The sequence below is a fragment of the Lineus longissimus genome, chromosome 17 (genome assembly GCF_910592395.1).
Source record: "Lineus longissimus chromosome 17, tnLinLong1.2, whole genome shotgun sequence".
NCBI lineage: Eukaryota > Metazoa > Nemertea > Pilidiophora > Heteronemertea > Lineidae > Lineus > Lineus longissimus.
In genome coordinates this window covers 9,343,760-9,358,009 of record NC_088324.1, presented here as the reverse complement: position 1 = coordinate 9,358,009, position 14,250 = coordinate 9,343,760, and the positions used below count along the sequence as shown (strand labels likewise).

The 14,250-nt window shown below is 41.5% G+C and overlaps 1 protein-coding gene across 8 annotated transcripts in view; it reads left to right on the top strand.

The window, feature by feature from the left end:
- The window catches only part of LOC135501168 (ral guanine nucleotide dissociation stimulator-like 1), a 63,833-nt gene that overhangs the window by 39,772 nt on the left and 9,811 nt on the right, over positions 1-14,250 (top strand). The window contains exons 1-2 of one of the 8 annotated variants that reach the window (XM_064793047.1): positions 2,467-2,969; positions 3,258-3,374. The exons of 3 other annotated variants lie outside the window; for them this stretch is intronic. In XM_064793047.1, coding sequence (XP_064649117.1) covers positions 2,940-2,969; positions 3,258-3,374 — 147 coding nt within the window. In that variant the 5' untranslated portion in view covers positions 2,467-2,939. Of the gene's footprint in view, positions 1-2,466; positions 3,375-7,609; positions 8,297-9,362; positions 9,418-14,250 lie in introns of those variants that run through there. 4 more of the 8 variants (XM_064793051.1, XM_064793050.1, XM_064793048.1 and 1 more) reach the window with 4 other exon arrangements.

The following is a 14,250-nucleotide window of genomic DNA, read 5'->3' as shown; positions in this document are numbered from 1 at the left end:
GATCATAGCCACAGTCAGTTTGGCAGCTCACGGACTTTGTTTGATTATCGAAATGAAAATGCCTGGCCATGCCTGGCTCATTATCAGGAGGTTGTCTGTTTGACTCTTGTCTTGGTTTTATTTCCATGTCCTTGAGCAAGACGCATAACGCTAATGCTGTGTTCTCCATCGAGGAGTATTGATGGGTACCATGCAGGTCTTAATAGCTGCATGGGCGCTACATGTACTTGCGATGGGCCAGCATTCTGTCCAAGAGGAGTGATCCTCCTTGTTGCTGTAATTGAGTACAGAAACCTGGATAAGCTGCCTACTGCATGAGCTGTTATGGCTGTGGCAATAGTCCAGGTTTTCACTTCAACTTTTTCAACCAGACAAGATGATTAAAATGAATGTTGTACAGAAAGGTGCATGACGATCCTCTACACTATGCTAGACCTACTGCATTATCCATGATTTATGATAATAAAACTGTACGCATCAGTAGTCCGGTGACATCTCTCGGCCACAATCAGTCCTTGATTTATACCCAACTTTAATACAAATCATTGATATGGGAGACTATTGGGTATATGTATTTTAACTTAATGGCAGTCACGCACTAACTTAGCTTGGCCTGAATTTATAAGTATGCATGTACTTAATAGTTTATATGGGACATAATAATAAACCACAACAATAAACTGGGACAAGAGCAGATTTTAAGACATGCTTTAATATCATATTGATATGATGTATCTATGTATGAAATATAAAATCGTATTGTGAGAGTTAAGCCCTAAAATGAGTTATAAAGAAGACATACAATGTGGCTAGTTCAGAGACACAATACTTCATCAGTACACCCTAGAATTACAAAAAAGTTAAGGAATTTTATTTCTCTTGCACTAAATTACGTTTTATACTTGGTTTATGATTCATTTATTGAGATTTTTCAGAGAAAGGTCCTTGAAATCTCGCTATTCTTAGCAAATTATACTCGAATGACAATTGTAACCTCTTTGGAGCCCTCATGTTGGCGTCATTGTTCGTCATTGAATATCCGTATCTTAATTAGTTTACGCAGCACTTACCATGCGAATAAGGTTATTATTAATTAGAAGTGTCCTACATGGATCGATAATGATGCTGTATGAAAGTGGTAAGGGAGTGCTTAATGTCTGCCTTGGCTTGTCTGATTGTTGGTAAAATAGTTGAGGGATCATCTTAGAAATCAAATTTCACATTTTTGCACAGAATTTGTTGGGAATGCCATTGTAAAGCAGAAATGAGGAGAAAGGGACAAATTGGGTGTTTTTTGACCTTGAAGATAATCTCCCTAATTGCCGCCACGTGACAATGATAGCATACTGCTGTTTGTGCGAAATCCCCTTTGATGGTGTTACGTCTTGGGGGGGGGGGGGGGTGTACTAATCATTAAAACAGTATGTAATTTCAGATAGATTCCTAGAATGCCAGGGCACACCGGCCTCAACTATTTCTGCGTAGGCCAAACACACTCCTTTAAAATCTCATTAGAATTCAAATTCTTCTAGTAAGGTCGATAGTCCTCTAAAAGCGGTCCCATTCTTGACTTCAAAAGCCCTGCCCCCCTGACTATAATGTCTAGTACATCTTAAATGGCTTATATGCATTCTAAGAACTACTTACAAGAGCGTGATTATTTTTCCAAGTCCTTCCGTCAAGTTCAAGTGCGTAGGTTTGGGGGCATGTCATTGACTAATATTCGTTTCGCATCAAGAATACAGTTATGTCCTTACATTTCTGTGAACTTGTGTATGCAAATGTATGTGTTGAGTAGCGAGAAGATGGAAATCATCAAATTGGCTTTAAAAACTCTCCTGGGTAAACAATTTTGACCTTCAATTTACTCAACATAATTTTGAGTGACTTAGAAAGCCTAGAGGCCTACTTTTACAATACTAATTATTTCCTCCTGTTCCTTTATCTTTCTGGAATGTGATTGTTTAACCTGAATATAAAGGGAACTATGGGCAGGAGCTGGGGGCCTGATTGGTGGTCATCTCCTGGGTCTGGCTTAACTTTAAAGTTGCCCCCCCCCCCCCCACATGCACCCGCTCGAAGGTGCTGCACGCAGACAGAGGATTTATGGTCAACTCTGTTTGCTTCAGTGGGTCGACCTGAGTCTTCTTCTGAAATAAAAAGTAGAAAAGGGTGTTATATGGATTGAATTGGTAATGATCTGCATTATTTCAGAGTCCCTTCTCCTTGAGACATACACTTTTCTTTGATCAAATCTTGGTGTGATCAAAAAGTCGCTAACGACCCAGCTAGAGAGGGTTATTTATTCATTCACGCATATCATTTCTAGAATTATAATAATAAGCTCATTTAATCAGATACACACGGTATCATGCGTCCTGATTATACGCCCCATGCCCTGATAATGAATGCACTGTACAGGTGTCAGTAGTGCATGCTCCTCTACATGGACAATTGTGCAGTCTATCAGACTATTGTGTGGAAAAACTGTTTTTGTGATAACCCTGTGTTAAGGCGCATGATGTCGGATTTTCTCATATGAATTTGTGTACGAGTTATTTGAACTATCACTGCATAGACAGTGGGTGCTATTCGTAGAGAAACAGCAATGGATTCTTGGAATAATTGACCTCTGAATTGGTTTATTTTTATTGGATGTTTTAGAGCTACACTGACTATTAAGTGTATCTGAGGGAGACAGAATGTACTGAGTGTGTGTAGAAGAATAGCATGAATAGGTGTCTACTGTAACTAACTGTACATTATGTGCTGTGTGTAATAACAGGATATCGTTTCTGCTGATTTTGTGAGGATTCGAGGATAGATCCAAATTCTGGTGTCCATCCATGTTGATTTAGTCAATTATATATTCTCGATTAAATGAGCTGCAGGACACTCGGTGTAGCACAACTATCCACATCTGTACATTGACATGGATAATGAGTGGTGCAGTCACTGTACTACAAGAGGTACCATGTGTATTTTGTAGGAAATCCCACATGTTCTAACCTAGAGCATGATCTATGAGATTGTGCCTCAAGAGTCATGGTCGTAAGCTGGAAATTACAATTACTGCCTTTATTTCACTAATCGAAATCAGAGTTTGCACAGGGTTCTCAAGCGCAGCAAACTCAGACTCCTACAATCGTTGACCCCTGGATGTTTATACCAAGCCCCTTTGTGATGCAGCTGGTTTATTAAACACTGATGACTCAGGCCCTCATTCATCCCTCGTTTTGACAGCCATCTTTTAACAGCCATCGGGAGATAGGGGTTCAGATCGCTGCATACACATTCGTTGTGTTGATAGTGTGGTGGAGTTCAGTCCATCATTTAAGGAGTACAGGTCAGAGATGCAGATGCAAGCAGCCTCGGTAAGAAATATTTGGCAATATTACATTATTTTATGCGCAAACAAGTGACTTGTGTTGCTGCAACCTCTGATCTCATCAGCGGTCATTGCTTGGTAGATATTGATCATACGGTGACCACCCAGTTCTGAAGTCACAGCCTCCTGCAATGACCTCCGCAATCCATGTACTGTAAACCCCCTTACTTTCGCAAGCCTGATTTATTTGTAAGAGGGTCTATCATGAACTGTAGGGGCAAGAATATGTTCAACTCAATGGTGGTGTCATTTGTAAATGCAGCCATTTGCAAAATAAATGTCAACAGGAGTATTTTTGTGAACATATGCAAGCAAATTAAGGGGTTTAGAGTTAAGCGCAGATTGCATTGTTGTCTTCAGTGTTGTGTCATTCATCGCCATTGTCATCTGTCATGTCTTAAAAACAATGGCTTCTCCTGTCTCCAACCCTTAGGCCCTTTGTATGGCTTCTCTACTTCAGTGATGAATGGATTCCTCTGTGATGTTTGCCAGAATGTCCTGTCTGTCCAGACATGGTGAACTGTGTGACCCTTGTTTTCATGATTCACAATCATCTATTGTTGTTATACTATTATTCTATTGGTGTACAACCCGTGTGACTCAGCAGTTCCTGTTACAATTTCTCTGGCAGTCATTGGACCGACTTAAGAATAGTTGTAATGGTAATTTCCTACCCTCGATTTAAAGTGTGTTAAGATAAATTCATCTCGAATTGTTATTTTGTTTAACCGATTGTCTGATTGGCAATTCAGGGACAGACAGACCTAACCACCCTCGTCATAGAAGGGGTTGCAAATACCCCTTCAACCCTGCAAATGCTCTGTACAACCCACTGGAGATACCTCTGCATGCTGGCTCCAACCCTGCATCAATACACAGATCACTGTCCCTCATTGAGTGCATGTGCATTTGCTTCATTGCCAGAGGTGTGTGGGGGAGAGTGATCTTAGATATCTGAATATTGAGTATGGTAAACAACATTGGGATTTCCACCGGATCTACAATTAAAAAATCAACCTTTACTGTCTTGATGATGTGTTTTTTGACCTCAATGATGGCATGATTGACGGGAATTTGGCCAGGTAGATTATTTACTATCAAACATAGATCGATAACTTATGTACATAGGGAACAATCAAGGAACAATGGTCTTTACTGGCTATATTGAATCAGTGTTTGTTGTGTCCATTTTATAGTTGGACATCAGTCGTGATAAAAATATGTTCAAACTGTGATCAGGCATGAAACTGTTAAAACTGGGTCTATCTTGAAATATTGGTTAAATACTGGTACCATCATGTACGGATTAAGTCTATTCTCGGTACCATCCAGTTCCAAATGGAAAACTGGTTAGAGCACACTTTGAGCATACTGTTCTATCCTGATTATTACAACTCACAGAAAAATGTTGAAAGGACTCCTGCTATGAATTTGACAAAGATATATTCCTCTTGCAAAACTTCTTTTACATGATATTTTTAGGTTTTTATTGTGTGCCTCGTCTATTGTATGTAGTGTATATTGATTTTCAAGGTATGTAGTATGTCGGAGTGTGCCATACATATCATCTCTCAGTATGCGGTATAATGGTACAAACTTTGCAGTAGACATCTGTTTACATTGCGTAAATTATGAAAATTGGTATATTTGCCAATGTGTATTGACGACTATATGTATTAATGGTGAAGACAGCTGGATGATTATCATTTGCATCATCTGGGATTATCACACAAATCAGTACTTCAAAGTTATTGATACGCGTTGTTCAAGGTCATGATCAGTATCAGCTTGAGTGAAGGTCAAGGTCACAATTGAAGATTTAGCATTGGTTCTGGTCTGGGTCAAGCTCACAACCAAAGAATCTGCTTCAGCCTTATGAAGGTCACATTCAAACGTATCGGCCTCAGTCAGGGTCAAGGTCAGGACTAAAAGAATTGAGGTCAAGGCCGCAACCAAAGAATCTGCTTCAGTCTTATGTCAAGGAATCAAGGTCACAATCAAACGAATCAGTCAGTCAGGGTCAAGGTTACAGTTGAAATAATCTGGGTCAGGGTCGCAATTAAAACAATCAACTTCAATTAGGGTCAAAGCTGAAGTTGGTAGCTTGGAAAAATCAAAGAATTGCTTATTAGCATGTGATAGATGTTTGTAGGACACATCGCTAATTTGTCTAGCCGTTTACCTGAATGATTGAGGTAAATGTTCATCAGACCTGCCGGAGCATTGGCCATTCCACCAGGATAGATCCTATTGCAACAGAATGGGTGTTTTCCCCCACACCTTCCACTTCTCGAAGATTCGCTCTGCTGCTACTGATTAATGTGATACTTCCTGAAGGAAGCAGGGAAAATAAATCTGAGGACTCCATGGCAAATTTCTGAATATGAAGCAGAAAATTCCATGGATACCTTTATCAATTCCTTACCCCAGATATTGTATGCCTGCGCTTTCATATTTGGTGCAGTCAGTTTGCCTTCTATTATCTGAAGCAGATGGTGAATATTTGTGGTCGTTGGAGTAGCTCCAATTTACTGCTGCCCATGAGGTGCATTTCTGATCTTCTTTCCCTGAGGGGCATTCCCTGAGCATTCCATTGCCTTGGTGGGATCTCTCCACCGCTGGTGCTGATGGATGGAAACATTCTGAACCGTTTTGCTGCAGCCTGTGCAACATCCATGATAGATTGTGTCAAGAATCAATGTGATCTGGTCTGGTCTGGTTGGATGTGAATATGCTTTACGTCGTTATGAGACTAACTAGACGTCATTCATGATGTCGTGTGTGATGTTATCTGGTCTGGTCTGGTCTGGTTCTGTGTACATGCTTTCGTCATAACGATGGACCCCTTAATACCGTGTTAATGGCCCTGTTGCATTGCCATTGGCGTTAAGCAAATTTACCAATTGAGCTCTCGCTCAAATGCTCAAATTGTCCCAGGAGCTATCAATACATGTATTGCCTACTCAATACCAATTTGGTTGCTCCTGGTATTCATTGTTGAACATCATTAGTATGCGCCATGATACACCATTCCACTCGATCATACCGGTCATGCAATCGCATATTTGTTTTGCATGGCAGTTATGTCCAGACAGCCGGCTAATAATAGAGGGCACATAGTGCGGCTTCAGATACATCTGTATTGATTATCGATTCCATTGGGAATAGATAGCATGTTAGGATGACTCACAATGATATCTTTGCAATGCTGTTGCCGTCATCCAGTCGGTACTTTGGAACCTTATCTCCTTCATGTCCTCATGGTTATTAGCTATTCCCTTTACCATTTATCCTCGGCTCCTTGCCATCATGTTTTCAGGCCTGTAAAAGTTCATGGCGGGCTGAAGACATGGTGGACTCTCTGAGAGGTGGGGGAGGTGGGTGTCAGAACAAGCCGAATCGCTTTCAATCCCCTTGACTAGTGCTTGAAGTTAATCTTTTGAAAGAGGTCGAGAGAACCGAGTGCATTGCATAGGAGCTCGTACCATTTGCCATCGTGATGCACCAGACCACAAATACAGTGTCCATTGCATGGAAATGTTTAAACCTTAAAGATAATTCTTGATACAAATGGCCACACAAAGCAGTCGAGGGCACATTATTTACTAGCCCCGAATTCTGTGGACAAAGCATCCAGGGCCGTAATTTCCTGCCCCGGTCATCCAGGTGCCAGACCATTCTGGACATAACCACCCAATTGCTAGAAAGAGAGCAATTCCCACTCGCTTCCTTGTGTTTTTCCAAACCCTGGAGGGCAGTAATGATTTCATCAGTGTTGGTAATGCCATCCAAATCCATTATTATTGGCGGATCTTGATTACACAAACTCCTGATTCGATGACGGTCTGTCATGAATATATCTGCTCTGTTACAGTAGAAATGGAGGCAGGATGAATCGAAAGCAACGTTGGTAGGATTGGAAAGACTTCAGCATAAAGTTGAATCATTCTGAAAGGATTTGTCCCGCAGTTGCCAAATCTGCTGTGCCTTGTGCATGCTGAATGCACGCTATAACCTTCAGGCCTATGTGTCAGCATCCAAAAATAATAGTTGCATCCCCGGCATTGATGTTGTCATCACCTGGAAACTCCCTACCTTGACGAATGCGGTGTGTCTCCCCTGTGATTCACTCAGTCTACTCAGTGTTGTAACCTGAATTGCGCGCCATGGTGACTCAATATGCCATAGCGTACCTACCTTTATATTAATCAACCTCATTGATCCAGTGACATTCTCGAGTCCTAGTAGTCAATGCATCGAGTCTCGATGGCTCTATGTACAGCACTCAGCGATCAGATCAGTGCTGCTTCGTTTATTGATCGGACAACATGCTCTAAAATTGTTTCTCTTTCGATTCGGATAAATGATCATAACGCATGTTGAGATGATCGGAATTACTTCGTATTAAGAAACATCGGAAGTGATTTGAACTTCTCCAAGTGCTAAACTCAAAATCCCGCCTGTTGCGGTTCCATTTGAAGGCCTTGATAGTTCGATTTGGAGTCCAAGTTGTTTCACTTTCAATATTGGGATTTTGCTTATTTCCTGCTGAAACTGAGAGTTTATTAAAATTTTCATCAAACGTGATGTGTCATTGGAATTATGAAAAGTGGGAATCTGAGGTGTCGTCATGGAAACTGACAATATTGCAAAGATGGAATAAAGAATTTTGTTGGAGTATCTTTATGACACTTTAGCTGTTGCCGTGAGAGTGATTGTCACCAAACGTCCGTGTAATCTGGTATCGTGTTGAACATTTTGAGATTCTTTGGGGTACTCTGAGATTTTGGTTAGAACTTGGAGAATTGAGGCTGTGTTGATTACGCTGAAGGAGAGAAACTCATGGGAAATCGATTTCACAAGCCATCAAGGAGTAACAACATGGTTTCTGATGAAATTACTAATAAGGTAATGAGGTGGTTCAAGGTTTTTTCGCACCTCTTTAAAAAGTTTACGGTTGTGGCCCCCTTTGCAAGAATACAGTCGTGGAAATAAATGGGTTTACAGTATACTCTTTTCCTGTATGTGTAGAGGAAGGGAAGCAGACACTAAGGGATTAGATGAAATTAGCCTTTGCGATTTAAGCCCTGGAATCTACGTAGCTCGCATGCTCGTTTGTGAGTAGAATTTAAATTAGCGAGTGAAATCGTTACGAAAACTTGATTAGCGAAACTTAATTAGCGTGAGCAGGGTTAAGAGAGTGATTGGCAAGATTGCTGAAGTCTAGTCTATAATAAGCAATAACTTGTAGTCAGTGCGGAGTGGGATGGAATTCGTTGCATTGCAGACTAACATTCCAAAGAATAGGTGAAAGAGACTGTCAGTGGGTTTAAGCCATTTGAGAGGCCTATCACAGGTAAAAGTGGCTGATTGTACAGGCACTCTTCAGCTGGCTTACACTCATCAATGCACTGTATTCATTGATCAGGATCCGGTTTTCTTTATAAACATTAGTCTAATATAAACCCACTGTACTGATTATTTCACCAAAGCCGTGCAGATTCAGTGCCGTCAGTCTTGCAGTTTCACATTGGACGAGCACTCACAGATGAGGGGTGGAATTGGCTAAGGCCGACGTTACATAGGCCTCATTCGTTCACTTCCCACATGTCACGTTCCCCTTAATGCGTTCGTTCCTCACTGAATGCATGCCACAAGGCCGTGCATTCACCGAGGAACGTTAAGTAAAGCTGGAACGTGACATGTGGGAAGTGAACGAATGAGGCCTATGTAACGTCAGCCTAGGAAAACCATTCCCCAGTAAAGTCCACCTGGTTTTGGCCGAGTGAGTCACCAAGCTGCAGGTTACATGTTGCTCTCATAGAAACTGGGAATTCCCTTGAGCAGCCTGATGAAGGTTCCTCAGTTGTTGCATAAGTTATCTTTCCATCTCCACTTATTGGTCTTGGCTAATTAAGATGAGTAATACAACAACTCATAATGAAGCTACAGGAAGAACTAGAGAGTTCAGATTGTTGGAGGATTGAGGGATGGAGGATGTACACAGGTCTGAATCTTGGATTGATATGGTAGGTCAGAACGCTATATTTCTGCCATTTTAGAATGGACATTCCTGAATTTGCGAGTATGCACAGACATGACCGAGAGATCATGTTAAGACTCGTTGTCTTGGTCGGGTTAGGGGCCACGATAACCCTCGTCCAGTGTCTTTGTAGCAAGAAACTTGACCCAGGACCCTCAGTTTAGAAATTCTTAAAACCTGGTCCTGAATATTCTAGCCACGCAAGAAGAACTCAGCGGGAAGTCTCAGTCCCTTTGCGCTTCATTCAAATAGGTTTGCCAGTTGTTACTAGACATTGTGATGCGAAACAATCGTGGTTACCTGTTTCCTGAAGCAAAGCTCATAGTTTTCCCTAATTGTGGTGTGACTGTTTGGGTGATACATGGTTCAGAAATCTCAGTCTTGGCCATACACATGTACAGTTCAGTGTCAAAGTCTGGTCAAAATGATAGGACACTTCAATATCGAATCAAATGTGCAGATATTGACTCAAACTGTACATGTATTGTCACCTTGCTCAACCGAGCATGAAAAGGACTTTTCCAAACTTTCGCTCTATCTTGGACAAAATCGCAGTTGCAGTTTGTGCTTGAAACAGTACGCTGAAGTACATTTAATTTGGGTCAAGTTCACTTGAAATCAACTCCAGGATATCATATCGGTATCAGCTTGGTATCAGCTTGACCGGAGAAAGTTAATTGACATAGATTGATATCAATCATCCTTATTGTGACCTGTCAAGAACGTCCCGGCTATAAATAGCTTGGGGATTTCGAGTTGTCAGGAAGGGCGGAACTATTGTCCTGAAAACCATAGCACATCCGTGAAATACTGGTATTGGTTTAACATCACGGTCTACTGTGTCTGTCCAATAGGCCCATCCTGCAATTTCAGTTGAGGTTTGTGCATCCTCATTCCCATCTTCTCTTGATGACATTTTCTGTCTACGTTTTCTATAAACTATTTTCTTTTGTATTCATACAGAATGTTCAGTCGAGAGGTAGCCTACTCAGGGTGGGTGGCCACACTTTAGAATTGCAAATGGCAAGGCGTAGATTGTCAGTGACAAATATTTTGCATACGATTATGATGGTGTTAGGTACTTTGCTGCCGTAGAGCCTGCGATTAGGCAGCAGCTCCAGCCCAGATCCTATAGCAATAGACACCACTCTCTCTGGATGAGGTTGCTGGTCCAGCGCAGGATAACTTCACAGGAAAACCTGGTAGCAATTTACATGTAAATAGTATACTACTGGGTAGAGGCAGCCGTGGTGATCAGTCTGAGAGTTTAAACCCACAACCTCCTGATCTTGAGCCTGGCTCTCTTCACCACGATGCCACTGATCTACCTACAGCAGGACTTCTCCAAGGAACCCTTTGGAGCTGACAAACTGACAAGCTCTGTCCTTAATGGGGAGGTGTTCTGATTAGATAGGTCAGGAGAAGGTCTACCATCTGCTGACTTCTTTCCGTTGATTATAATGAGATGATCTGGAAGTAGGTCAGCAATATGTGCTTGAAAATGTTTGAAGTTATGTACGTAGATATTTGGCAATGTTGAAGATGCTGTATCATGTACATTGTATTACTTTCCGAACATAACTAATACTTCAACTAATATTCCAGTCCTTAGTGCAATTGTTCTCAAAATTTACACTTTGCCCTACAAGGTCAATCCTTGGACTACCGCATTACTCATTATGCATACATCGATGTAACAAATAGGCCTCTAGTAATTCCGCAGATGCGAGAAATTATACATAAATGATTTCTGCGGTTAAGGTTATGGAATTGTACCAAGTTGGTGGGGTACCCATACATGGTCGTCATGAATGAAATACAATCTACAGTCTAAGTCACAATTGACATCCTTCCTTCTGACGCGAATTAAGGGATGACAATGGTAATTTTGACTGAACTTTCTGGCGGTTGCTTGCAAACTTTCAAGTGTTTCCAATGTCTCCTCTCTTATCCACAAACAAGACCCTTTTGTTTGTCGCCAAACCTTGTTTAAGAATTCTGCTGTCAATCAACATCAAATCAACTGAAATGGAATGTGTACATAGGTAATTATATATTCAATAAAAGGTATGCAGTTTCCTTTCATCGAGTAAATAACACTTTAATAAATCATTCATGTTATTTGCGTTATTGCCTGGGGCCGTGTGTTGGTGCCAAAAATATATGAGTCAGATATTTTTGCGATCAATATTTTGCGATATAATCAATAGAATATAGTGCCGTTTATGAATGGAAGTGAGCAATCGATTGCAATGAACAAGTTGATATCAAACAGCTTCGAAACAAACAACTTGTTTCAGCCGATTCCCATACGTCAGTCTGCTACAGAAACCGTCAGTCTGCTGCAGAAACCGTCGGTCTGCTACAGAAACCGTCGGTCTGCAACAGAAACCGTCAGTCTTCTGCAGAAACCGTCAGTCTTCTGCAGAAACCGTCAGTCTGCTGCAGAAACTGTCAGTCTGCTACAGAAACCGTCAGTCTGCTGCAGAAACCGTCAGTCTGCTGCAGAAACCGTCAGTCTGCTACAGAAACCGTCGGTCTGCTACAGAAACCGTCAGTCTGCTACAGAAACCGTCAGTCTGCTGCAGAAACCGTCAGTCTGCTACAGAAACCGTCAGTCTGCTACAGAAACCGTCAGCCTGCTACAGAAACCGTCAGTCTGCTACAGAAACCGTCAGTCTGCTACAGACACCGTCGCTGACAACTCTGCAGACAAGACAAACAAGCAGTATCCAATGCAGCATTGCAATTTACTAATCCAAACATCTTCTTATCCACCAATATATACTCTTCTCGAATAGCTCTTTTATTTACGCCCGCTTTGATCTTGGAAGGCTTGGAAACTGTTGATATAAATAGCACCAAGTTTCACAGAGTATTTCTTAAAACAAAATGTCGCCCTTTTTCATGGCACAATTACCTATTGAAGCAACGGAGGAAGGGTTTTTTTCCTATTCGATGAAGAATATTCCTTTTGGTGGAGATTATGCTGAAAGTGTGATTCGTCCGAGTGCCTAGACGTACGTCATGATACATATATTACCTAACCCCTTGTCACGAAAGGATATATTTCGAAAGCCATTAGAAATGAAACTCTCGATGAAAATTATCGAACATATTGGGAAGTTGCTGGCTTTCTCCGAAGCAGGCACACTCAAGAAACGTTCATGATCTTTTTCATCATCGACATTGCCTCTCGATAAGTACATATCTAAGGAGCTAAAACTCACGTTGGGAATGGTATTGATTCTGTCTTGTTTGTGACAAAAACCGACTGTGATTCTCTGTGAATAGGACTCATGCTATTTAAAGCACTCCGAGACAGCGGGAGTAGCAAAAACCCGATAAGTATGATTGGATTAGCCCCATGGTTCAAGGCTGGTTCAGCCCAGGGTCCTTGTTTATTTCATCGGATATGCTGTTAAATTGACAATTTGGATGCTGGTTGTCATAGTTACTTTGAAAGGCCAGTATTAAGTAGTTTGTGACTAGGCTACATACATGAAGATAAGATGGTATCATGAAACCTGTACTTATTGATTATTTCATCTACAAGCTGCTCAAAGAGCTGTTTTGAGAACCTGCTGTCTTTATGGTCATTGAGATATATCTGCTCTACTTTTTGCGTTCATCTTGTGCCACTTTCAGACTTTTGGATGTGACCAGACTTCAAAGATCTGAAAGTATAAGAAGTCCTATTGATTATTTCGTCTACGGGCTGCTGGATTGGCTATGTTGAGAACCAACAGTCTTTATGGTAACTGAGCATGCATTATTAACGCCCACACTGGCCATTGCACCGGTCAATATAAATCCTGTACCCCCCCCCCCCCAAGTTCTGATGTGAGCACACAGCTTTTTTCTACCAGTCGAATATGCTGTGTCGAGTAACTGTCGTCTTAGATAATCAGTGAAAACAATACGGAAAATATCTCTGTGAATTGGTGTCGTCTCCTGGCACTAGAAGAAAATGCCAAGTGTCGACCGAGTGTGGATTGCCTGGCCATTTGAGAGGGAGTGGAGACGGGGCTACATGTACATGTACATTGTATGGTAAGGACCTGCATACATGTACATGGTTACATTGACCGATGCATAGCATCTGTGTGGAGAGAGAAGGCTAAATTGTCTGCCTTAAGTTCCTTTAATCAACCTCTGTATCTTGTGTAACTTCGGACGTCCGCAACTTGACTGCGGAGATTAGAAGGTATCGTGTCGCGAAACCTATTGATTATCCAGTATAATCACTCGTTTGCAGGGCGGCTTATATCATCCAGTTTATACAAATATATTGTGGCACTTTGAACGTGACTTGGCTGCAAAGATCAGAAGGTTATTATTGCACCATTGATTAATGCGCTGTGCGCGTTCCTTTGATGGTTCTGTCGAGAATCCGTTAATGGTCATTGAGTGTGCAATAATTTTGCTCTGCGTTGGGCAAAATAGCTCTACAGTGTTGAGAGCTGCTGGCTGCTATTGTGAGCCATGATGTTTTAGTGATAACCATTGCTATCATCGACTGTGTTGACTTTGCGCAGTCATGCCAGTTCTTAGTTCGAATGTTTTCGAGGGGGTGTCTATTCGTCTTTGGCATCAACCTTCAGACTTCAAATGTTAAAATAGATTGCTAGCTGGACATATATTCAGACTCAGCAGAGTTGGCAGTGAAGCCGACCGGGTTGTCATCTAGTAGCTATCGGCCTTGCTATTCATCTGCTGGAGTGTATAGTCATGTGACGTACTTAGGATGTTCTATGCGAGCCCCTTGGGTCATCTTATGGCCATCTCGCAGACGTTGCATGAATTAGTAAAATCGCTA